This window comes from Elaeis guineensis, chromosome 3 (genome assembly GCF_000442705.2).
Source record: "Elaeis guineensis isolate ETL-2024a chromosome 3, EG11, whole genome shotgun sequence".
Classification (NCBI taxonomy): domain Eukaryota; kingdom Viridiplantae; phylum Streptophyta; class Magnoliopsida; order Arecales; family Arecaceae; genus Elaeis; species Elaeis guineensis.
In genome coordinates this window covers 93,411,330-93,436,529 of record NC_025995.2, presented here as the reverse complement: position 1 = coordinate 93,436,529, position 25,200 = coordinate 93,411,330, and the positions used below count along the sequence as shown (strand labels likewise).

Here is a 25,200-nt window from a genome sequence, read left to right as displayed (position 1 = left end):
AGGCCAACCAATAAATGGTGTGATTGCAAAAAAATTTAAACGGGGCTTCTTCATCAGATCTTGGAGATTCAATAGTGAATCAAGCTTATGTGTGACATCATGAAGATCTCAAGTCGAGATCATCATAGCAGAAGCAAATAATGGCATATAAAAATATGTAGTTCATTTTTTTTATTTTCAGAAATTTTATTACGGTTTAATATTGGTTTTTAGAGTCTCACTTCAAGTGAAATTTGCATAAAAGAGTCTTAAAGGAGGTATGTGTTGGGTTAGAAAAATTATGAAATCATTAGAATTTGATTTTTGTTTATTTTATGTGTCTTTTTACATAGGGTTATGTGCTCTTCCGAGTTTCTTTAATGAAATATTTCAGGGATTAGTTACTTGCCTATCAGTCCTACTTTGTGAAACAAATCATATGATGTCCATAAAAAGGTCTACTAGCATTGAATGAAAAAACACTGTACATGATTTCTTTTGAATGAATGAAAAGATTTCTTTAGAACAAGGTTATCCTTTTCTTATCCTTCCCTATTTCTTCTTCTCTTATTGCTTCGCTTTATTTCTTTCATATCTTCTACTATTCTCTCTTATTTTTGCTGCTTTTCTTCTTCACTACATTGTTGGCATTTTAGGTTGATTTTCTACAAGATAATAAATAAGATCAATGTTGGAATTAGCTTTTAAACTGTTTTAACTCCTTGTTGTCCTACATCACATCTAGGAAAATTATATCACTTAAAGAAGTCAAAATATCTTTCTTCAAGTCAACTTGCCTAGCCAGCATTCCAAGTTGATAGCAATCGTTTCATCTAGTTAGGCAGTCCACCATGGAGCAAGTAGATTAAAGTTCCTAGATATGTCCTACAATATGTAGGATACGTACTATACCAGCAAGTTATTCGCATGGTACATGGGTGCAGACCTCTTTACCATCCATGATTTTCTATATCACTGTATTAGTTGCGTCAATGTGTATCAAAATGATACACCATAAAACAGACTGACAGGGAGCAGTACAAGCTTGCATCTCTTTGTCAATTCTACACTCATTCCCACCATCCTTAGCAGCATTGTTTTAAATTGAGACAGTAAGGAAATCTTCCAGATTACTTTTCTTTTCCTTTTCTTTAGAGGATTTGAAAGCCCAAACTACAGACCAGACATATGACAAGTTCTACTACAACAAGCTACAAGTCAGAAACGAAGCTATGTGGAATATATAAGCTTACTAAGATACTACCGACATATGAGCATCCAAGAGCACTTGAACAAAACCTTCAGTATGGTAATTATGTGTAGGCATATTCTCGTGTTCCTGTACCCATTTCATCATAAGTTTTGAGTTTATTTGTATTGTCAGAGGTCAAAAATAGTGGTTTGATGTCAGCTTTTATGACAAGTTATTCCAAATTATGTATTGCACATACTAAACAACAATCAGCACATATATCTACACATGATTCACCATTCAATTCAGTAGATCAGTTGAATATCAAAAAGGCAAGTGGCACCTTGCATTTTTCCATCAATTAGTGCAAACTTTAAGCTCATTTCACATTTGTTAGCCAGGTGGCACCTTGCAGTTTTCCATCAACTAGTGCAGAAGAGGTCTGATAGTTTCTCAAAATGCTTCTCAAGACCCTGGGGCACCGACTTTAACACAAATTTCAAGGCATGTGGTTATTTGTCCAACATTAGTATATTTCTTCATTCAAATAGAAAGTGAATAGCCCTGTCAAGTGGCAGATGGACTTAGTAGTTAGTAGTACTACCAAACTCAATGATCAGCCTTCTTTTCAGACTGGCAAAAGCAGTTAGTGGTGCTGCAGTATAGTAGTAATCATGATTCAACAGCATCTGGGAGCAAGGAAGGTTAACATGAAAAGACGTGTCTAGTAGACAAACACTACTTGAAGATCTGTACAGAAGGAGACTTAGTATGGGCATATATAAAGAAAGAACATCTTCCTTGAGAAACCTATGATAACAAGAATGTTGGACCATCCTGGATCTTTGGAAGATCAATGGCAATAGTTACAAAGTTAAACATCCTTTAGCTTGCATACAATTCCTAGTTTTAACGTTCATGATTTGTTTAACTTATAGTGAGGAGAAATTCTAGACTATCTCTCTTCCACGATAAAGGAATATGATGAATGTTTTTTTAACTACTCGTAATGTTATGTTTTGGTCACGGACCCTTTGTCTGAATCCTTGTAAAATAATTTTATATATTGAACAAATCTATGTTTGCTCCATATTTGAAGCTTAGTTACCAGAGCTAAGAGCAAGTGTAGAAGCAAATACAGGGGCAGGTGAAGTATATAATTCAAAAACACGATGCAAGTGCATGCTTAGGAAGACAGTGAATGTTCAAGCTTCTGGGGAGCTTCCAAAGTGGGTATATTGCCCTATTTAGGGTTCATTTGGGAAATCCAACAGAATTGGACTGGACTTCCTTCTGGATTCTTGGATTAGGCAGCCCATTTTGGTAGGGCCCATATCAACCCAACACTCCCCAGCCCAAATCCTATGGAAGGGCAAAAAACCCTCCATGGCTCTTTTGTTTCTTCCTGCAGACCAACAGGCCCCTGGACTGGGATTTATTAAGACTTGGGCATGCCTTTGAAAGATTGCAAGCTGGGCAGGCCAATAGGTTTGATTCCTGCAGGATATTCTTGCGGAAAACCCAACACGTCCTTAGAAGTTTCCTTGCTACTTAGTATTAAGTCAAGAGCTTATTGTGGTTGAGCATGTCCCCCTTGAGTTGAGAAGCCGTGATCCCCTTCCCTTCCCCATGAAACCCCTTATGTTTCTTTCGTCTTTGTTATGCTGCGAAATCACCTTCAAGAATATAGAAAAGAAAATACTTGATATTTTGCATGTCATACATTTCATTCCTTGATGCATACATGCTAAATAATCAAAAAGTTCAGGCATCATTTTATTAGAGGATATAAAAAATAGACTGATTTGTAAAAAGAACAAAAGGTCAGCACCTAAAAGCACTCATCCATGTATTTTGCATGATTTAACTATAAATAAGCAGGCCCACATTTTATTTCAAGTGTCAGAAGAAAGAAATACGAATTAGATTAAATGACAAGAAGTGATGGAAACTCATACCGATGACAGATGCATATGGAGCGATTCTTTCATGAAAAACAGGATAATAGTGTTCTGGATGGGCATAATAATCAGTCTGCAAGGAATGACATTTAAAATATTATGTATAATTAGTCCCTAAGGAGAATTGAATTATTTTTACAAAGTCAAGTACATATTATTCAAATTCAAAAGCTCACCAGATGTAACAAATAAATGACAAACTTTCCTATTAAGCATTAATGTTTTGACTGGACAGCTCACAAATTGCATAATATATACCATAGAAGAGCAGTCCAAGATAGGAAACACTATCAATATGGCACTAAAGCAAGGTTTTAAAATCCAATGCAGGTATGCATGCCTGTCACCTGCCAGCATGGTACACACTATCCCATGCAGGCACCATGACAAGTAGTGCTGAAAAAAAAAATAAAAGAATCTAAAAAAATATTGATGATTAAATATTAAAAGAGGGTTAAATAGTTGCCATGACAACCTATACAAAGTGCCGGTAGTAGCAGCATGGTGCATGAATGGCATCTGAGTTCTTGCAATTAACAAAGAGTACAAAAATGGAATGCTTTTCAGTAAGACAAATTGAACATATAAGGGCAAGAGAAATAGAACCTCTTGGCCAGTAAAGAGACAACAAATGAAACACACACAATGTGATAGAAAAGCAATTGATTGATGGCCAAGCAGTTGATAAGGAAAGCTAATTTGTCACTTGAAGGCGTTTTTGTTTTACAAATTTAGTTTTTTAAAAGTGGTAATTTCCAAAATTGTGTGTATAAGCAATATTGTGAGTCATTGTAGAGTCCAGATAGGTTCATTTATAATTCAGCAGAAAAGTCTGCTCTGTTGGTGCAAAAATTCTTAAACTCCCTGCTTGTGGTATCAGCTGACGAGGGCCCTCATTTTGTGAAGTATTTCGAAAACTCCTTTTGTCTACTTTATTGCAATGGATTTCAACATCACTTCAAGAATTTAACTAGAATTTATTTGAGAAATTTTTCTAAGGTCATAGTCCATTTCTAGAACAAAAAGACCTAGAAGTTATGAATAGATGTTAGATGGGGCTCAAGTTAGAAATCTAGCATTTGCTTTTTTTTTTTTTTTTTGCATTTAATTACTGCCATAGTTTTCAATTGTTATAGTACCAAGGTTAACTGTGCCAGTATTGGGATGCATACCGGTCGGCCGATGACATGGTACAGTATGCCCCCCTGCTATTCTGTGCCAGACCTGAACTGACATCGTAGAGAGAGCAAGCGAGGAGGGGGGAGAGAGAGGTAAGGAGCAAGAGAGGGCTGAGAGGGCCGCAAAGGCCTATGAATGGCCAGATTTGCCTCCCCGACCTCCACTGGATCAAGACAGGGGCATTGCCCCCATTTTGATCATGATTTTTTATTTGTTATTTTTTGCATATTCACAATAAAGTCGGTATCCTATTACCGACTTCACTTAACAGGGCTATTGACTTCACTATGAATCTACCAAAAAAAAATTAAAAATCACGATCAAAACAGGGGTGTTGCTCCTATCTTGATCCAATGGAGGTTGGGGAGGCAAATCCGGCCACCTGGCGGCCTCTACGATCCTCCGACGGCCACTGCCAACCTCCCCACCCTCTCCCTCTCCTTCCCTCCCTCTCCCTCTCTCTTTTCTCCTTTCTAGAGGAGGGAGCTTCGGCAGCCTCGACAGGCCTTTAATGGCCTCCAACGGCCTCCCCAACCTTTCTTTCTCCCTCCCTCTCTCTCTCTCGTTTTTCCTCTCTTTCCTTCTCCCTCCCCTCATCCTTGTTGATGTTTCATTTCGAATGCTGAAACCATCCCGATCAACCACCAGTATGATTACCCCAAACCAAATGATTCGGGATGATTTGGCAAACTTTCCCTTAAGATCCAAGAAGCCAAGTTTTTTCGTACCGCACTGAACTGAGCAATACAAGGCATACCATACTGTACTGGTTTGGCACTAGTATGCAATATGAGGGGCATACTGACAATCGATACACCAAACTAGCTCCATATCAACACATTAACAGGTTGGCACCAATACGGAACCCGGTATTGAGATGGCGAACCTTGCAAGAAGTCTTTTTAGATATAAAATATATTTAAATAATTGGGTTGAGTCCTGGATTAAGTGTTTTGAAGGGTGTCATGAATATTTCTTGTTGTTTTCTTTGTACATGTAGTTAATAGTTTAGGTTAAACCTAGCTTGGCTAAAAAAAAAAGGGGTAGAATTTGGATTCCATTCACATAATAAGATCCCCATAAAGTTGTCTTTATATTTTTCTTCATTTTCTATGTATTAATGCCCCATTTGATGAGATAGAGAAGTTATGGAAGTAACAACTAAAATCTTCCATAGATTTTTACAATGACAGAATTCAATGAAAGAACAAACTGCTAGTCATTGTTTAAGGAAATGATCTGACGTTCAGAATAGTGGACATAGTAGCATATTTTAGAAAATATGAATTCCACAATATATTTCATTATGTAACAAGAAGGATTGTGATGCTCATAAGAAAAGTGATGAGAAAATGTACGTAATGCTACGTTTAAAAAAATAAAACGGAGGGAAAGACAAAAAGATGAAATACTTTATCAAAACTTTTAGTAGAATTCTTGGGTGCAACCATGTCTTGACAAGTCACCACACATCCATATACTTGAGAGACTCTCCTCATCGGTTGAGAATGTTGAGCTAAATCACCAGCCTACATTCAAAAAGTGAACAATTAAAACTGCCAGAATGAAAACAGCAAATTAGCCAAATCAAGCATGAGAAAATCAATATGCTGAAATCAACAACCAAAGGACCTCAACCAAGATAAACAACACTAGTATACATGAAAAATTGAAAAAATTTATACTATTCATTACACACCTTGCCCCATTATGAGAAGCTGGGTATAATTTATGCAGGAGCAGATACATTGATTTAGCTTGTATGTTTTAATATTTCTCAGAGTAAAGTATATAGCATTAGATCTAGAAATATACTTAGAGTTTGCACAAGCTTGCTTTAAGGAGATTCCCCAGAAGTATGTAGATTAAGTTAAAAGGTAAATATTCAGGTTCATTATAGCTCAAACATTCTAATTCTCAAAATTTGTTCTGGAAGATTAAAGTTTGTATCTATGGTCTAACTTGGTTTTAGTGAAATGTATGCACGTGATTATGGATCAAAATAAATTAAGATGTAGAATAATGAATGAGTTATGTTAGAACTTGTAACATGAGCATATGTGCACCTACATTGTATGCATATACATGTTGTTCATGTTGTGCTCTATTTACTTTCTGTGATATTCACCATACAGGTTCATATCATGTGTGTGTGTCAGGTGATTGCAGACATACATAAACACACATGGTATATTGCATCTAGAGTCTATACTTGCTTCTTAAGGTATAACAATACAAAAGCCTAGTTATAATCTAGGGGTTTGCACGAGTGCTCACGCATGACAAAGAAGGGATAGGTAAAGTTTCTTAACAGTCCAATTGCTGTTTTAGAAGTTTAGACTAGCCCATTTTGGAGGCTTTAGATCAAGGTCTAAAGTCTTGGAACCTGCACCCGTGCACGTAGGCTAGTGGTATGATATGGTACAGTACTGTGCCATTCCAATGCGAACAGACAGAGGAAAACTAGCAAGGGAGGGGGAGAGGGAGAAGAGAGAGAGAGAGGGAGAGGAAGAGGGAGGGAGGGAGGGAGAGAGAGGGAGAGGGAAAAAGTGAGGGAGAGAGTGGGAGAGGACAGTGGAGAGAGAGCGAGGTGGACGAAGTGGGGGGAAGTGAGAAGGAAAGAGAGGAAGAGGGTGGGAGGGAGGAAGGGAGAGATGCAGAGGGAGGGCCGAAAAGAAGCCTTCTCTCCTCCATGGAGAGGGCTCTGCCCCTATTCTGACACTGTAGAGGAGAGAGGGTTTTGAAAGCCATCTCTCCTGGCATCCTTCCACCTCTCTCACTCTCCACCACCATCTCCCTCTCTCCCTCCCTCCTTCCCCCTCTCTCTTCCTCGCTTCCTTCTCCCTCTCCCCCTCCCTTACTGGTTTCTTGATGTATACTGCAACCATCCCAGTCTGCCTTTGGTATGGCTCAATGCACCCTAAACTAGGCAATTCAGGATGGTATCACTGACTGGACTTCAGATGTTTATCCTGAGATGAGTTTGAAATGTGTTTTTCTCATCACTGACCAAGCTTTAGTTCAAACAATATGAAGCCTCTCTATCATAATTCATAAATGATTTTAAAACTCAAGCTTCAGCACCTCTTAGAATTTGGGATATGTAAACTAGTTTTGACAATGCTATTGTTGATTTGTTATGGTTCACAAAATTGCCACCTGCCTTTACTTTATACGGTTTGTTGAGAAAACTATTGTAGCATATTGTTTTTTCAGCATCTTCCTTTATTTATACATGAAACATAAAACATTCAGATATCGTAGACCACATTGACCTACGAAATATTGGATGATATGCCTAATCCTTGTTTACATCACATGGTTTACAAAAATTATTGTTATAATTCAATGCAAATGCTCATGTTGTGCCCTACCTAATACTTCATGCTTGTGAATCATTTGATCCTTCATCCATCAATCTGCTTGAATGAGAGTTTCAAGGACATTCAAAATTTTCTTCACTAGAAAAATAGGAAATTGAGTAGTGAAGGTCCTCTAGTAAGTAGTAACTAGTAGCTGAGATGTGAGTCTATTCAAAAATTTACCATGTTAGATGAAAAATATTCAAGGACGTGAGAACTTATAAAGAGAGGAAAAATAACTACCCGTCTAAAAAGTTCTGGAAGTCTGTGAGCCTCCACAAAGGTATGAGGTAAGAGCTTAAATATCTCTTGTGCACCCTGAGAAACTACAGAAGCAGAAGGTTACATGCTATGAAACTAAACTTGAAATGAAAATGCAAGCAATAAAATCTAGTGGATCATTTTCCACTTAAAAAAGACTCTTTAACATGTAAGCACAACTAGATGTTTAATTCATTTTTCAGATATTTATACTACAGAACTACAGTTGCACTATTTTAACTCAAATATATCAACCATTGATATCAAGAAGGAACTCAGCAATGATAAAGCAAGTTTTATCTCCAAATTCTACCACTGAAACTAGAAATCATAATGAGTTATACAGTTTTAGTCAGCCGGGAAAGGACCTTGGATCTCTCTGTCAAAGTCTTATTCAGATCCTTCCTCGCTAATTTTTATGCAATTTAATCTCTGAACTGCATGTCTCTGATATTTGATTTGTGATCAGATTTTATGTAAAGCTAGCTTTGGATCTGACTAGTACATTCAGAATTCAAAAAAATGAGAAAAAAACAAGAAAAAAAATTATCATCTCTAAGTCAGTACTAAAGAAACATAAGACTTTATCCTTCTATAAGAATAGAAGGTGTCTCTAGCAGTCTATCCATTTTAGGTCTCTCTCTTTTTTATTGAGGACTCACATTCGCTTCTTGACTCAAAATCTAAATACAGCTCTCAAGTACTATGATCCACCACTAAAACACAAAAGATAAGGAAGAGAAGGGTTAGGCAGACACTTAAGTAGGTCATTTTTCAAGCGAAGGTGGAGAAATAATTAATCAAAATGATTTACAAGAAAAATGACTGGCCTGTAACCTAATTAACCTGACAAAGCATATTACTGCTGAAACCAGCATAACTGTATTTAATTTTATTTCTCATCTTCTTCTTATTCTTGATTTTTCTTCTCACACTCTTTTTGCATCATCTTCCCCTAAATATCTCTTGGTTCCACCTTTTATACCATCCTGCTCAAAACTTCAGCATTACTCAATCTCTTCATAACCATTTTTAAGAAAATCCAGATTTCCTTTGTTTTCTAATTTTCAACATTATGTTTCCTGGTTCATCCATATATCTATATTAAGATCCTCATCAAATTTTGCTCATTTTGTGAACCATGTATTTTTTAAATTATGAAGCTATTTATTTATATAAATTAATCTAAGTTTTAAAAATTAAGATCTTGGTCATCTCAGTGGATGGCTCATACCAAGACGAACCAAGATCTCTGTTTATCTCAATCTATGTTCAGAAGCAAAGAAGAAGAGGAGGAGGAATGAGAGTTAGTCGTAATTGCCATCTTATTAGGTTCAGTCATCATAGCTGTTTGGAATCCACAAACTATTCCGACCGACGGCGAGAATTTCTTTGAATATATCCTTGAATTTGTTTGAGATTTGAGCAAAACTCAGATTGGAGAAGAATATGGTCCTTGGCTTCCCTGTATTGGAATGTGTTCTTATTTGCTTTTGTTTCTAACCAGTTAGGTGCTCTTTTACCTTGGAAAATCATACAATTACCTCATGAGGAGTTAGCTGCGCCTACGAATGATATAAATACTACTATTGCTTTAGCTTTACCCATGTCAGCGGCATATTTTTATACGGGTCTTACCAAAAAAAAATTGGGTTATTTTGGAAAATACATTCAACCAACCCCAATACTTTTACCAATTAACATCTTAGAAGTTTTCACAAAACCTTTATCTCTTTGTTTTCGACTTTTTGGAAATATATTGGCTGATGAATTAGTAGTTGTTGTTCATGTTTCTTGAGTCCCTTCAATATTTCCTATACCTGTTATGCTTCTTAGATTATTTACATGTGATATTCAAGCTCTTATTTTTGCACTGTTAGCCGTGGCTTATATAGGTGAATCCATGGAGGGTCATCATTAACTAGTTTTTGAAATAGTCTTTTTTAAGCTTATCCCAATTCATGCATGATTCAAGATAATACACTTGGTTGGGGAACATAATAGATGCAAATACCAATACATATGAATATACAACCTAGAGTCGTAGGAAAAAGGATAGACGATATTGCGGAATTGTCAAAAAAAAAAAAAAAGATGAGTTGGGGGATACAGAGAGATATCAGCCGGTGTTTATCAAAATCAAGGTACTTGAACATTTAGTCAAATTAAAATTAATTACCTTTTACCTTGTTAAGGCATTAATTTGAGTATGTAATAATTAAAATATTTATTTAAAGTCATGAAAGAAAGATTAGAAAGTCTCAGATGATAGATGATATTGTATCACCAAAAACTCAGAATACATTATCTTACATCAATCGAGACCTTGTATATATCTTGCCGGTGGATGCACGGCACTGATATAAACTGCAATCTCAACAAAGATGAAACAGACGAACCTATGCAACTGCCCTTCATTTCATTGGTATGTACTCACGGGACAGAATATCAAGCACATCTCTAGTTCACCCACATTGTCCTTATTCAGTAAAAAATCTCTTTTATCAATCTGTTATTATATGAATTATGAAATATAGGCAACATACCAGAAGCAGAAACATTCACAAAGCAATATCTATTGACCATCAATCTGTCTAAGCCTTTTGATATATTTATGTGTTCATGGGGGAAAAGAAAAATACAAGATTGTTCCATAACTATCAAAGTACTCTAGCTTTAATATGCAAAGTCTGAGCAGGTGATATGTCCCAGAAGTAAGACAAACTATTAAAACATTTGGGGGGAAGTGTACAATGAGATCTTCGTATCAGGCAATACATGCAATAAAGAAATTGTTATGATGCCAAAGTTCTTGCATATTAATGAGACGTACTTTGATCTAAGCCAAATACACTGACAATATAAAATAACCATTTGAAAATGGTTATTCTCCTTCCATCAGCTATTCTTTAACAGGAAGACCTGAAGGTTTAATTTTATTTGTCTACATTCTACTGTTATTAATTTATATCATTATGTAATTACATAACCTGTGTATGAACTAATAAAAATAAGGAGTATTACTCCAATAGGATTTGAACCTTCTATCCTTGTGCATGTCAAAAATTCTATGGTACGTTGATCATCATAGACAAATTCACACATCCGTATGCATTATTCATCTTAGTATGAAATCAAACCCAGTTTAACATAACTATGAAATCTGCGAAAAACAGAGTAGTTTAGTGTCATCAGAATACCATTTCCATTCCCAGTGAATACAAAGACTATAGGAGAAATTCCAGATGGCAGTCCCAGAGTAGCTATTTCTTCACCCACAGTGATAACTGCAGCTTTCGCTGCAGCAAGAGAAGAATACATATGAGATGCCCCAAGTGACAGGAAAGGTGTTGAATATCCCAGAGTCAAGTATCCTGAAGTCAAGGAAACATATATAAGCAAAACATCCTTAATCCAAAGAAGAATCACCAGGTTCAAAAAGTAGCTACATATTCATGTCGGATTTCTAATTTTCTAAGTAGTAGTTTTTCCTCAGATGACTGACAATAAGAAAAGAAACGGGTGCATATGTGCTGAGGGGAATATTTCAAGATTCTTACGTTGTCCTAGCCCATGTAAGAAGTCAATCAGCCCAGCTCTACCAGCAAATTTTCCAAATGCAATCAATCTTTTCCCATTATCCCCCACAATAAGCTCATAGTCATATAAAGACACCCTTTCAGCAAGAATCTGTGGGATAATGAATCATTTACAAGCAGATTTGTGATCAAAGAAAACAAGACAAAAGTAAACAAGGTTGCACCATCAAGAATGTTACCTTATCTAAAAGAGGCATGTTTTCTTTCTGGGCCTTGTGGGTGTGGGAGAAGAAGGCATATGCTCTATCTGGAAGAATCATCTCCAACTGAATAGACATTTAAGTCCCTCAACTTTTCAGAATTTAGAAAGCGAAAGAAAGAACAGTATCCAGACTGCAAATAAACAAATGTTATGACCTTTGGTTGTTTGATCCCGATAATGAGACCACATTCCGATAGATCGTCTGATATTTCACACCCAACATCCTCATACTGAGCATCATGATGAATACGCTTTGTGCTTGGCTGCACAATGATACGTTCAACTCCAGTTTTACCCTTGCCGCCAAGTAGAAGGCGGGCACAGTGGGATGGAGTCAGTGGTGCTCTTCTCTCCCATATGTTGATAGACTCAGCAAGGATTCCAACAACTCCATTTCCCAACAAGCTGCAACTGCCCTGTAATTGAGTAACCAATGATAAATATGGTCACACAAACTTAATCCTTGTACCATTAGTTTAGGATAACTAGAGAGATGAATTGAAAACATTAAGTCCTAGGCACGCACTTCATTAGTTGCTGCAGCCATAATAAAGTTTCCAGCAGTAATGAAGCACCCACAGCAACTTTGCTCTTCTTTCTTTAACCTGACAATTTTTGATCATTTAATTTAAAATACTTGGAGAAAAGCCATCGAGAATAAGCAAACTTGTCACTCTAAAACAAATTCAAAAATCTAAGCATCATCTCAAGATATGCCATAATGTCATAACAAACATTTTCTCCTCTTCTAGAAAAATATATTAAGACAGAACAAAAATTCTTTGTATACTATAGAAACTACGGAAGCACCGTATCTTGCAACAGCATTGCATAGTTTACTATTACCATGCAAGTTTTCCATCTTGGTCACTGGCCAAACAAACTGGCCCCCATAAATTGGTGACTGGTAAGGTAATAAATCAACCCTTTTGACCCACTCAAACAGTTGTTGCAGAATCCTTCTTTTCCTTGTAATACAATGCACATAGCAAAGATATCGGCTCTTACTAGACAAATGAAACGGCTCGCAAAGTATATGGTGAGTTGGAGCGCAAATAAATTATATCAGACATAATCCAAATACGGATAGTTCATGTCGAATTACTAAAGATTTTTTTTTTTTTTGTTTTGCTTCATATATATACCAAAAGGAATGACTATCATGCCAAATACCGTACGACATCAAATTATGCAACAACTATTAATCAGTTCTGAAATCCTCAAGAAGCACAACAAGACAGGATTCATTTGATCGCTGCAGTTCTGACCTTTCTGAATTCACTTAAAATTATGTACCTTAATCCAAAAAGAACAGAAGGTGAAGGAACCAGTTTGATGATAACCTCCCTTCAAACCAAATTGAAGTTCTCCGCACAATAAACCCTCCAGATCAAGAACTCAAGTCTTCTTGAAACCTGATATTTGAATGGAAGAAACAGAAACACTCTGAAGGCATTGCCACGGAAAAAAATGTTGCGGAGGATGATAAGGGGAAAAATCATTACAGTTGCCGGATGAACACTATTTCTAATAGCAAGAGAAAAGAAAAGAAAAGAAAATAATTAATCAAATGTTGAAATTATAACAGTCTCGCAACGGGGAACGAAGAAAGGGAGAGAGAAAGACGGAGATTTACGGGTGCAGCGGGACGTGTTAAGACCAGCGGATGGATTGGAAAGCGGGATGCTTCGTCTTGTTCGAAATCCACGAAGGAAGTAGTCATCAAAAACTCGATATAAACAAGAAGGAGCCTCCCTGGCGCCGGCGCACGGATCTGGATTTAGAGAAATATAATAAAATAAAATAATAAGGCCAGGATTATAGGGGGGGTATCCATCGTTATCTAATTAAAACCTGCTTCGGTAGGAAGGTAGACCCGCGCAAGCTTTTTTGTCCGTGCAAGTTAAAGAAATATAATAAAATAAAATAATCGTGAATATTGAAGGTAAGGGTTATCCGGGAAGCTTCATATAATCCTATAATTTTTTAAAAATTATTTGATTTACGATTGAAATTAAAATTTAAATAAAAATTAAAATAATTTAAAATTAAAATCAAAATGATCAAATTTTTTGAAGTATTTAATTAACGAATAAATTCAGATTTGAAATTGGAATGAAAATTTGAATACACATGAAAGAATAGCGATTTAGTTCTACGTAGATTAGGTTATTTTCATTCCATCTTAAAATTAGAATCGAAATAAGACTCCTCTCAACTAACAGTTGAAATAAAAATTATTCATTTCTATTTCAATTTCAGACCCATCTCTCCCCAATCAAGTACTCTTAGAGTAAATTATCAAAATCTCTTCCAAAATTTACGTTTATTATACTTATAGCCCATAGTTGATTAAACTTACGTTTGCATCTAATTAAATGAACAACATTAGTGAAATTTTTTATCTCATGTGAAAAATCAAAATCACTCTTAAGTAGGAAGAGAATTCATAAGTTTTATTCTGTTTAGCAATGGTTGTTAGGTCACTTAAGCTAATTTTGATCATTTTTAAATTTTTTTCTGCTGTGATATTAGAATTTTATTTGAGATTAACTGTTTGATTAATATTCTATTATGTTATAGATTAAAATATTAAATAAAAATAAATATCAAGAGAATAAATATAGATTTTTCAAATTATTGGATGTACATATAATTTATCCTAAAATTTTAAAAAGATTTTAGTAATTTACTCTTTATGCTAAGCCAGTGGATTATTTTTTTTTGTTTTAAACTTCAGGTTGTCAAGTAAGATTTTAATATAGGATCTTTTTGCATGCATACCTTCTTAAATATTAGAATTTTTATGAATACTTTTCTGAAATTGATATTTCATGTATATCCTTATAAAATACTTATTTTGTATGTATATTTTTTTTATAAATATCAATTTTGAAAAGATATTTATGTAAATTTTAATATTTAAGAGGATACATATATTACAAAAATATTATAATATATCCTAAAATAACTGCCAACATCAATATCTTGATCAATTTTTTTTCATATTTTTATTCATTTTAAGTATATTTTATAAATAAAAATTAAAATTATTCTCTCAATATAAAAGGTTATCTCCGGTTTAATTCATTCCATGCTTCCTTTTCTTTCCAAATTTTGGTCGCTATCCATCTCAACAATGAATGATTCTAGATAAGTCCCTGGTGTTGGCCGCCCACCAAGACCAACATCTTGTCAATTATAAGCCTTGGATGTCACAAATGGCACAAATAGTAGGTAGAGAAAAGAATCACCCTATTTTCAGAGGTTGTGATGATCTATTGAGTCCACAATATTCTTTAAATTGTTAAAAGACTATCAAATAATTCTTGATATGAATTCTTATCCAATTCTATTGAATAATAACTCTTGGATAATTGAAGTGATCAATAATTTTTCATTTTTACCAAAAACGATACATTTATTTATGACCATTCATTTAAAAATAGTATTTTTCTTTTCAAGTATTGCTTTACATACTATATTATGTCCCGGATGATTGCCAAATCAGGTTTTGTGTATCGTAGTAGTTTATTGAGGGACTTATTACCTATTTGAGATATACAATGGGGTACACAAAGTGTTCTTTTAAAACTTATAAATCATCAAATTAAGAAAAAATTGAAATCTACTTTCCTAATCTTGTTTTAATTGTTATATACCCATCTGAGCAAAATTTATTTCTCCACTTTGTAGTATTTTTGTGGCCATTTATTCTTTTCGATCTATGGCCTATGTATATATTTATCATATGAGTGTCTACAAGTGGCACGACTGTTAAGTAGGCATGGTTATGAAATAAGCATGAGTTTACATATAATAGGTATGATTATATATTAAACAAGGAATAAGTGCGTATAATTATACTATAAGGATAAGAGACGTACGTAGAGAAAAACGAAACTAGAGACTGATTGCTAGGCTAAATCAAATTAAGGGCTGAAAAATAGCTTATCTGAATCAAAGATCTCATGCATTGTTGGAAAAGAATTTTTGCTATATGCATGTATGGTTCTTTAGTCTCCTATTTTGATTTTTGATGGAGTGGTTCTCTTTTCAAAGTTACTCTCTTATTCTTCTTTTTGTTAATATATGAGTGAACTATTTATATCTATGTATAAAAAATACATTTACATATTTATTATATTTATTTTAGTTATAGTTTAAATTGCTTTTCCTATAATTTTTATCAATTAAAGAGCAATGATAATACAACAACAAATCCTCACAGACGTTTCCAAATTAGAAGTAGTTCAATCAAAATTTGTACTGAAACAAGGTCGTCCAGCACCTAATACAATCTTTGCATTTGACTCACTCAGCTTGATAGAGCTGATATTTAATTAAGCTCAATTCTGATGTATCTTTGGCTAGAAGAAAGAGTACGGCATGCGCTATATGATAATAGTAGTTAAATCTTTATATATTAGAACAACTCTTAAATGCATTGCTTTCATATGTAAGTGGCGGCAAGGGGACGCGATCTATACAATTTGGAGTCCAAATCTTGACATTGAGATGGTGGCAAAAGATGTACGTTCACATATAAAAGAGCAAGTGTGATACGATAGTTGATAAGTAGAAAGTTGCGTCTGCGAAAACAATAGCAGCAATGGCGACGTTCCTCCGCCTTCAGTCGCTATCCGTCTTTTTGGAAGTGGATGATGCCAAACCAAAACGCAACACATTTTTCTGGGACCCAACTGCTTTGACACGCATGATGGCGTGCATCAACCACCACCTGATGCAGCACTCATCATTTGACACGCATCTTTGATCTACGAGCCTTCTGCCACGACGAGCTCACGTCCTACACGATTTGAACGCACCGACGGAACGATGTTGCGATTTTTTTTTTTTTTGGTTACACGTGACACAATAACGATGTTGCGATTTTTTTTTTTTTTTTTTGGTTACACGTAACACAATGGTGTTGCTTAAAAAAAAAAAAAAAAACGGGGAGTTGGAGGTTATGTATAAAGAGTAGTTCACAGCAGAGTACAAGAGTTCATTACTTATCTAATACAGTTAAAAAAAAATTATTAAAATGATATATTTTTAAATTTATTTATCAAAATAATATAAAAAATAAAAAAATTATTTAGAATAATATTTTTTTAATCAGAAAATACTATTTTAAATGACGCTTTCTGCTCAATCAACCTACCTCCTCAGATACATGGTGGGGTGACGTGGTCCATGAAAACGCCATTCAAATGACGTTTCTAAATGGGCTCCCATAAAATTCCACACCACCTGCATCTTCTTCTTCTTTCCACCCGACGTGCACCCTACCACCCCCTCCCCTCGGGCCGATGCCTGCTACCCTCCACCGCGGCCTTTCTCCTTCCCATCCGACGCCCACCCCCCCCAAGGCCTCTTCCATCTTCATCCCAACCGATGCCCAACCCCCACTCCTCCATTCGACACCCGCCCACCCCTTTCACCCCTCTTCCCATCCGACGCCCACCCAGCCCCTCTGCCCCTCCGGGCTTCTTTCTTCTTCCTCCCCCGCAACCACCCCTCTTCTTCCCATCTGATCCCCCCCCGACCTTCTTCCCATCTGATGCCCCCTACCCCTCTTCTTTCTCTCTCTCCCACCCTCTAATTTTTTTCTCCTTCTTCTTTCCCCCCTTTGGGCCCTTTTCTATTTCCAGACGATCGATGCAGCTGCCCAATGCCACAGCGACGTGCCTCACTATGGTAATCTTATAATTATCTAATTTATCTATAAATATAGCATTCGATTGTGTGTACTACATTAATATAGGTGTTTTAGCAGAAAAATAGATTCATAGAATACCTAATTAATGTATTCATTAAATTAATGTATCCATTAATATTGTTTACAATATTTTTGGATAATTGAATTATTAAAATTAGTTATTAAATAATTATTTGCTATATTGCTGTGACATTTAGATGATGAAATTCACAAATGAATACATTAAATGCTAATGATTTTCGCAACATTAATTTATGACAATTTAGATTTTTTATTTTTTTATTAAAATAATTATTAATACTAAATATTTTGATTTTGATACTGTCACAGAATTTTTTAAGAAAATAACTAGTGCTTGGGTTCGTCTACTATTATATTATGATGGCATAATGGACTATGACAAAAATGACATGCAGTACAGTCAACCTGCGAGGCGGATGGTTATGTTGTCTTTATTATTATTATGTCAAGAATTGTTGCATCGTTTATACGGTGGTATTTCTATAGATAGAAAAAATATGAAATCAAAGATGAAAATCTCTTAATATGTCGGGACAGTTAATACAGTGTAAGTATATCTTAGTTTTAATTGATGACGATAAAGATGTCCAAGATATATTGATATTTTTTTTTGAAATATCTAGAATACTGATATATTGAATTATATATTGAAAAGAAAGATGTACCCACTAATGAAAATATTACTCAAATGATGGTATTGATATTTGAATATTTTAGTATGTTTTTAACCCAAGAGGGTAATACGCCTAGGCCATCCTCGTCTTTTTCAAGTCCTATGATGTGAACCATTGATATTGATGCCATATTTGCAGAACAATATTCTAATACTGTTGGCCCTAGTTGTCCAATTATTTATAGTCTCATGGTGACTTATCTTATGATGAAAATAAGTGTGGGATACAACACTCGATGGGGGATGATGATTGAGTCAGCACTGAAACAAATTCTGATAGCTGAGGTTTTGAGTCAGATGAGAATGAGGCTGAAGAAGAATGGCTTGATGAAGACAATAACGATGATGAAGATGAAGATGAAGATGAAGATGGTGATGAAGATGATCAGTCTGTAGGAAAATCTGAACCTTGTTTGTATGAACTCGCATAATTTTTTAACAACTTAAATTTTGTTAATGGTGATAGTGTTAGTAGTGGTCGAAGATTGAATTTTGACTATCAATTTTAGGACTTCTTGATGAACTATATATAGTATATGTCCAAAGATAAATACTTGTTCTATGTATGTTCAGAGTTGTGTATTATTCTATATATTTCATGCTATTGATTGTGGAGCTGGTGTCTTTTTTTATCTTATTCTTTGAGAATTTCCTAATATTTTTGTATGCCATATTCTTTTAAATGTGTTTTGCAAGTTGTTTTAGCCATCATATCTCATTGTATTTTGAATCCAGAACATCGGGATCCTAGCATTCTGACTTTATAGGCATTGTATAGATCAGAGTGCATATATGAGGGGAAGGTGATTAACTTTTCATTGAAGCAATTCTGATTAATTTGATATTAATGATGTTACTTTTTCATATTATTTTTGTTTGATGTTATTTCAGGAGATGCAGCAGATCGGATGTCGATGGTTAGACCGATCTTTTTGGACACACATTCCATCTTTTTCGAATAGAGTCTTACAGCTTTTATAGTAGTTGAGTTTTTACAGTATCTATTGTATTGGATGGATACAAATGGATGTAAGTTTGATTACTGCATTGATTAATTGAAAGATGGTGTGTAGAGACTCAAACATTTCATTTATCTTTTGGAGAGACTACCATCACATTATAGGATGTCAGCATCCTGACTGGTTTATACATCGATAGTTTGCCGGTTACTGGTCATGATCCTGCATTTACGATACCATAGTGCCAGCCACTTTGCAAGTGATTATTAGGGGTTGCACCTCTGACTGAAACTTTTGAGGGGACTAGACAAGATTGAGATGCCTGTCGGATTATTATGTAGACTTTTAGTTATCGGATAATGCTACCGATGAGATGGTTCAGCAGTACACTCGGGGCCAGATTTGGCATATGCTTAGAGGATCTCTTTTACCTGATACATCATCGACTCTAGTGAAGCTGATGTATTTACCTCTGTTGGAGGATCTTCATCAGTTGGCCTATATGAGTTAGGGGAGTGCGGTCCTGGTATTTTTGTATCGGACTTTGTGTAGAGCCACCAGGCCTACATAATCAAACATTGGTTCTTCCTTAGTTTTATTATAGGTACATATTTTCTTCAAGTTTATATATATTTATTTATATAATTTAGTTACATGATTTATTTTTGAATATTTCTAGATATGGGCATGAGAGAGGTTTCCTATTTTCTGTCTAGAAAGATGGTAGTTTTTAGAAATAAGACCGGCAGGGATGGATGATGATATGCCGTTCATCTTAAATGCACCATGAGGATTTAAGTAAAACAAGTTCATATTATAAGCATTATATTATAAGCATTATAATAACAACATCTACAGATAGAATATTTCATTTCATGTGAAGGATTTATCCATCCATATTGTACGTACTTATAGAGATCAGTTAGACTACTTCGATGATACTGAAAGATGGATAACTTATTTCACATTTATGACTATAATTTCAAAAATTCTTGAAGTAATATTTAACTTATAATTATTAATAGAGATATATTTATTTTTTTATCAGTTTGTCTGGGAGCCTTACACATTGGATGTTATGGCGTGTTTGCCACATATGTGCACTGATGGGCAGGATATTTGGATGGCACCGATACATTTTATTTGCTTTGATATCGTCGAGTAGCATTTTTCAGATCATATACTCAGGCAGTTTGGCCTACGTCAATCAACACTACAGATGTACGACACAAAACTTGCTCTTCATGGTATAGATCGATGAGATGGTCCAATACTGTTTGGGATATTATACATGCCACCTATATTGACAGATAGCACGATCATTGATATTTTATTATTTCTGGTGAGCCAATTCTTGGGGGCATTTCATACGATCGAGAATACATGGAATGGTATCAACAGATTACTCGTTTAGTGATGGAAAAGTTAAATTATTTAAAGTTCGGATACTAGAAACTGGGAGAGAAGATACAGCTGGTGGAAAGCCCATCTATAATGCAAAATATTTTATGTAGTTCTGTTATATCTTTGTTTTATGTTCTATAATATATTGTTAATTTTATTTTTGTTATGTAGACTGAATTTTTTTTGGATCTTATGTTGGACATTTACCGTATTCTGTCTACGACTGATGAAGACGAGCAGATTCAGATACTGTGGGAGATGGAAAAATCATGTTTAGAGATATTGATGGTGATTGGCTATCAGCATATTACCATGTCTTGGTATGGAGCATCTGATGCAACAGATATGAGACATACACCGTTACCATATATTCTAGATATACCACCATCATGTATTCCGTAGATGTTATTGCCGCATGCTCCACATATACTACCATCTTATGATCCACAGATGTCAGTATTTTCATCTTCTTATGTGCCCCAGATGGCAGCACTAGATCTCAGATGGCATCATGAGACTTCATATGAGTGGTCTGAACTATTGGGGACTATTTCAGTCCCCTGTCAGTATAACTCTTTTGTTACATGCCCATCTTTGGATCTAAATGAGGGGGTTGAAGGGGTCACTCAGCTCGCAGATGCTCCGACAGCATTTGTTATTCCTCATATGTATGACCATGAGACGTCCATTGATATAGAGGAGGGACGATCACAGATGATATAGGAGCAGGAGTGACCATTGAGGATCTTTCTAAGAAGGTCTAAACGACCACAAGCACCATAACGTCTTTGTGGTACTTAGTATTTTTTAGATTTGTAGTAATGTGGGATTTTTTTTTATAGATTGATATTTTTATTCTATCTTATATTATTAATTGTTGTTTCTATTGGAGATTAGTTTAGATATTTTACTTATTAATTTCAAATGTTAGAATGTTATGGAATTTTTGGACATGGATATAGGTTATCAAGTGTGTCTCGGAAGGTTGGAGGAGGAAATGCTACACTAAAAGTACCATATAAATCAAAATATAAATAATAATAATATATCAAGTAATTCAATTACATCTCTTGAAATAATAAGCAACAAACTTACATAAGTTAGCTCCACTTCTCTAATTTATAGGAGAAACATATTATATTAAGATGTCAGTTGAGGGGACATGCTCCAACAAAAAAAAATATCTATCAAATTTTTGTGACTATTTTATTCTATATTCATCAAGCATCTCCAAATATCTCCGAAACTTGCCATTCCTCTACCTCTCATCATCCTATCCTCAAGAGAAGATTTCGGATCATTTGAAGAAAATTTTATATTTTTTTTGAAGTCAAAAATTAGTTAAAAACTTAGCTGGGGCATAGCACACTGGGTTTTGGACAGAACACATTTAAAGGCGCCATTCGAAATGACATCTTTAGAAGCATCATTCAGAACGGTGCTTTCATTTTTTTTTTCGATTCTATATAGGCTACGGAGGAGTAGGCAGAAAGTATCATTTGAAATGGTATTTTCTGAGTATTTTTATATTTTGTATCAGTTTGATAAATAAGTTCAAAGATGTATTATTTTGATAAAAAAAAATTTTATTTATATTGAAATAATATTTTTATTTTTTATATTAGTTTAGTAATTAAGTTCAAAGATGCATCATTTTGATAATTTTTTTTTATTTATACTAAAGTGATAAAATACTCGAGTACAATAGGTGGCAAAAAAAAAAAAACAGCCATTACAAAAGCTGACAGTAGAGAAGATGGAGCGCATATACTGTAGGTATTTTTATCTATATTATAATTGATTGTTCTGTTCTAATTTCAGTATTATTTTCTACCTAAAAAAAAAAAAGAAATCGTAACGTCTGTAGCGCATTGAGCCCCCATGTATGTGAACGATTAATTTCGCTGTTGTTCTGTAGTGTGGAGCTTGTGCGTATAAACCAAAAGAAGATAGAGCCATCATAATAGCATGCTGGAGTACGAGTGAGAGAGGTGCAGCCCATAGGATGCCAACAAACATGAGTCTTGCTTGTCATGAGACCAACCCATGGGAGGATGCTGGAATTTCCTTCTTTGAGCAGCACCTTCTAGGAGTGACCATGTGAGAGTGCCTTTGTCACATCCCAGCCTAAGGCCCGAGTCGGGAGTGCAACAGACGGCCGCACATCTTTAAAATTTGATCTCACAAAATATGTAAGATATATATTTTTTTTCAAACATTTATGTCATTTTAAACTCAGATAATAGTAAAATACTCTAATGCATTAATTTAAAAAATAATCTATAATTATTTAATAATAATAAGAAAAATCAAATAGATTTCTCCATAAAAATATTAAATCACAAGTCTTCTGGTCCCTAGGCTCTCGACTGAGCGAATCCAAACCTCATTTATTTTGCAGTATCTTAAAAAAAAAAGAAGATGTAATGTGCTTTACAAGCACAATAAATTACAATACCTCCCATTCATTTAAATATTTATACAAAAAAATAAATTTTCAGTTTCATAAGTATAAAAGCATGCCATAATAATCAACATAAATTCTACGTATGTATATTTTTGTTTGAAATGAATTTTTCAATTACTCAAAGATCGGCCTTCCACTCTGCTTTCCTATCCCTTTGACTATAGCCATGATTGGCCCGTGATAAGCTCCAAAAGAGTAAATCTTAACTATAACATGTTGTCCATTGGTCATGCATCAGTGATTGCCATATTGGAGGTCCAAAAGGAAAATCAGCTTTGGTATCACTTAAAAAAATATACTTTCATCAATATGTGCTAGCAATTAGCCTATCTGACTAGATCCAGAAAAAAACTAACCCTTGACTATAATACACTATTCGTCGATATGTGCCAGTGATTGATCCACTAGAGGCCCAACACGCGACTAGATCCTAATTCCATATGATCATAGTCGGACTAGAGAGCAATGGAACCAATACATAATACATTTTGATGCAAAAAAATAGTATTCATTTTTCACTAAAACATGCATATTCGATAGGATATTTCATGAATTATTTTCACGTAGAGCATATAAAATAATTAATTTAAATAAAATACTATAATAATAGATAAATATAGAAATTAAATTTCATGCATGATAAAAATACATTAGGAATGAGATAACTTACTATTTTTATCCTAAATTTTTGTGAAACTCACCAACCATGAAAGATCAGCCAAATCTTAAAACAATTAAGCACCTTATTAGGCTTCTATAAAATATCAAGTAGCCTGATTTATCTCATGGTAAGTTCTAATCTAGACTACCAAATCTAGTTTGACATCTAGGGGTCTCGACCAATATGGATCTAATAATTATCTAATATAGATCTTTAGGTGGAGATCAGTGCTATCTAAATATGACAGATTTGGTCCTGATCAACTCTCATTGCTATCTAAATTTGCGATTCCACCTAATCAATTTAAAATTCATAAGTTAAATCTAATTCATCAATTAAAAAAATATTGAACTAATTAAAGTGATTAGGCTTCGGTCTAGAAGAATCAATAGGTCAATGCAGAGATTTGATCTGTTAGTGATCACAAATTAGAGAAGGAAGATTAACAAACATAGAAAAATGGATTTATTAAAAATAATTAAATAATGAAGAAAATGAGAAAATGGAGGAAAAAGAAGAGAAGGAAGAGAAAGAGAAAAAGAAAGAGAATAAGGAGAGGAGAGGGAGATTGATGGCCGAGCTGGGGTGGTGGTGGCATGCATGGTGAGTATGGTTGGAGTCCGGCGACAGTGGCGACATTGATGATGGTGGCCTGAGAGTAAGGCCAAAAGGGAGCACAAAATAGGTTTAAATGGATCCAAAATAATCTAAAAAATGGGGTTTGATTTCAAAAGAAATGGAAGGAGGGAATGAAAGCTCATCAGCGATCGACAGAGACGGTGATTCCCAATCGATGGTAGTGATTTTTGGGTACAAAGGCACAAAATCGAGTCAAAATAGAGAGAGAGAGAGAGAGAGGTTTTCATGTTGTTGGGCTTGGGCTAAGGTGGGTCATCGGCCCACCAGAGAGAAAGAGGAAGGGAGGGAAGGGGTGAAAGAGGTCTCGCTGACGGCTTGATTGTAGGTGGAAGGATTTCAATCGAGAATGACTACGGAAGGATAAGGCCAGCTTAATACTGGCTGTTTGCCAGTTGCACCAGCTTCCAATGGTTGTCGGCCGTCCGCACCAGCCCATGGAACCTGCACTGGCCACCACTGGGTGGCTTTGACACCGGATGACGGGGATCGGGATCCCCTGTTCCGATCCCAAATTTTTTTCAAAATTAAAAATTGAAATCGGCAATGGATTTGTGGACTTCAATTCAAAACTCGTCTTGATGGGCTGAGTTTCACAGCCTTGCTTATTAAGTGTCATCAGGGTCGAGTTGAAAACAGATGTTAACATCCGTTGCTCCAATCAAATCAGTGATATAAAGAGAGACCTTATTGATGTCTAAAAGGGTGCTATGGCTTGAAGCCTGCTATGCACATTCAGCGGAACCTGAACATTCTGATAGAAGAATAGAACCAATGTTAATATCAGGATCTGTCTATTCTTGAAGTCCTGTTTCAGATATAGCTTCAGGTATTGATACCTAGTTCTGATTTGAAACAAGTTAAGATTATATCGGTAACACAGTGACAATCTCTACAAAAGATAACAATGTTAAGCTGA

General features: G+C 35.1%; 1 protein-coding gene and 1 long non-coding RNA gene across 9 annotated transcripts in view; one reads left to right on the top strand and one right to left on the bottom strand.

The window, feature by feature from the left end:
• The window catches only part of LOC105041974 (alpha-aminoadipic semialdehyde synthase), a 39,018-nt gene extending 25,444 nt beyond the window's left edge, over nt 1-13,574 (bottom strand). For 4 of the 8 annotated variants that reach the window (XR_003800390.2, XR_012139772.1, XM_029263605.2 and 1 more), the window contains exons 1-11: nt 13,372-13,574; nt 13,032-13,150; nt 12,546-12,703; nt 12,262-12,340; nt 11,891-12,151; nt 11,713-11,799; nt 11,495-11,624; nt 11,135-11,308; nt 7,917-7,999; nt 5,724-5,840; nt 3,130-3,205 (exon numbers count right to left, since the gene is read on the bottom strand). Coding sequence is in view for 6 of the 8 variants with exons in the window: in XM_029263605.2 (XP_029119438.1) it covers nt 3,130-3,205; nt 5,724-5,840; nt 7,917-7,999; nt 11,135-11,308; nt 11,495-11,624; nt 11,713-11,799; nt 11,891-12,151; nt 12,262-12,340; nt 12,546-12,568 (1,030 nt within the window). In the remaining 2 variants the exon portion in view is untranslated. Of the gene's footprint in view, nt 1-3,129; nt 3,206-5,723; nt 5,841-7,916; nt 8,000-11,134; nt 11,309-11,494; nt 11,625-11,712; nt 11,800-11,890; nt 12,152-12,261; nt 12,341-12,545; nt 12,704-13,031; nt 13,151-13,240; nt 13,263-13,371 lie in introns of all 8 variants that reach the window. The other 4 variants (XM_073254010.1, XM_073254012.1, XM_073254011.1 and 1 more) reach the window with 4 other exon arrangements.
• Nucleotides 13,575-16,951: 3,377 nt separating this feature from the next.
• LOC140856103 (uncharacterized) lies at nt 16,952-20,826 on the top strand. The gene is made up of 3 exons (XR_012139491.1): nt 16,952-17,438; nt 18,890-18,957; nt 19,046-20,826. It is a non-coding gene; the product is annotated as an uncharacterized lncRNA (long non-coding RNA).
• The last annotated feature ends 4,374 nt before the right edge of the window (nt 20,827-25,200 follow it).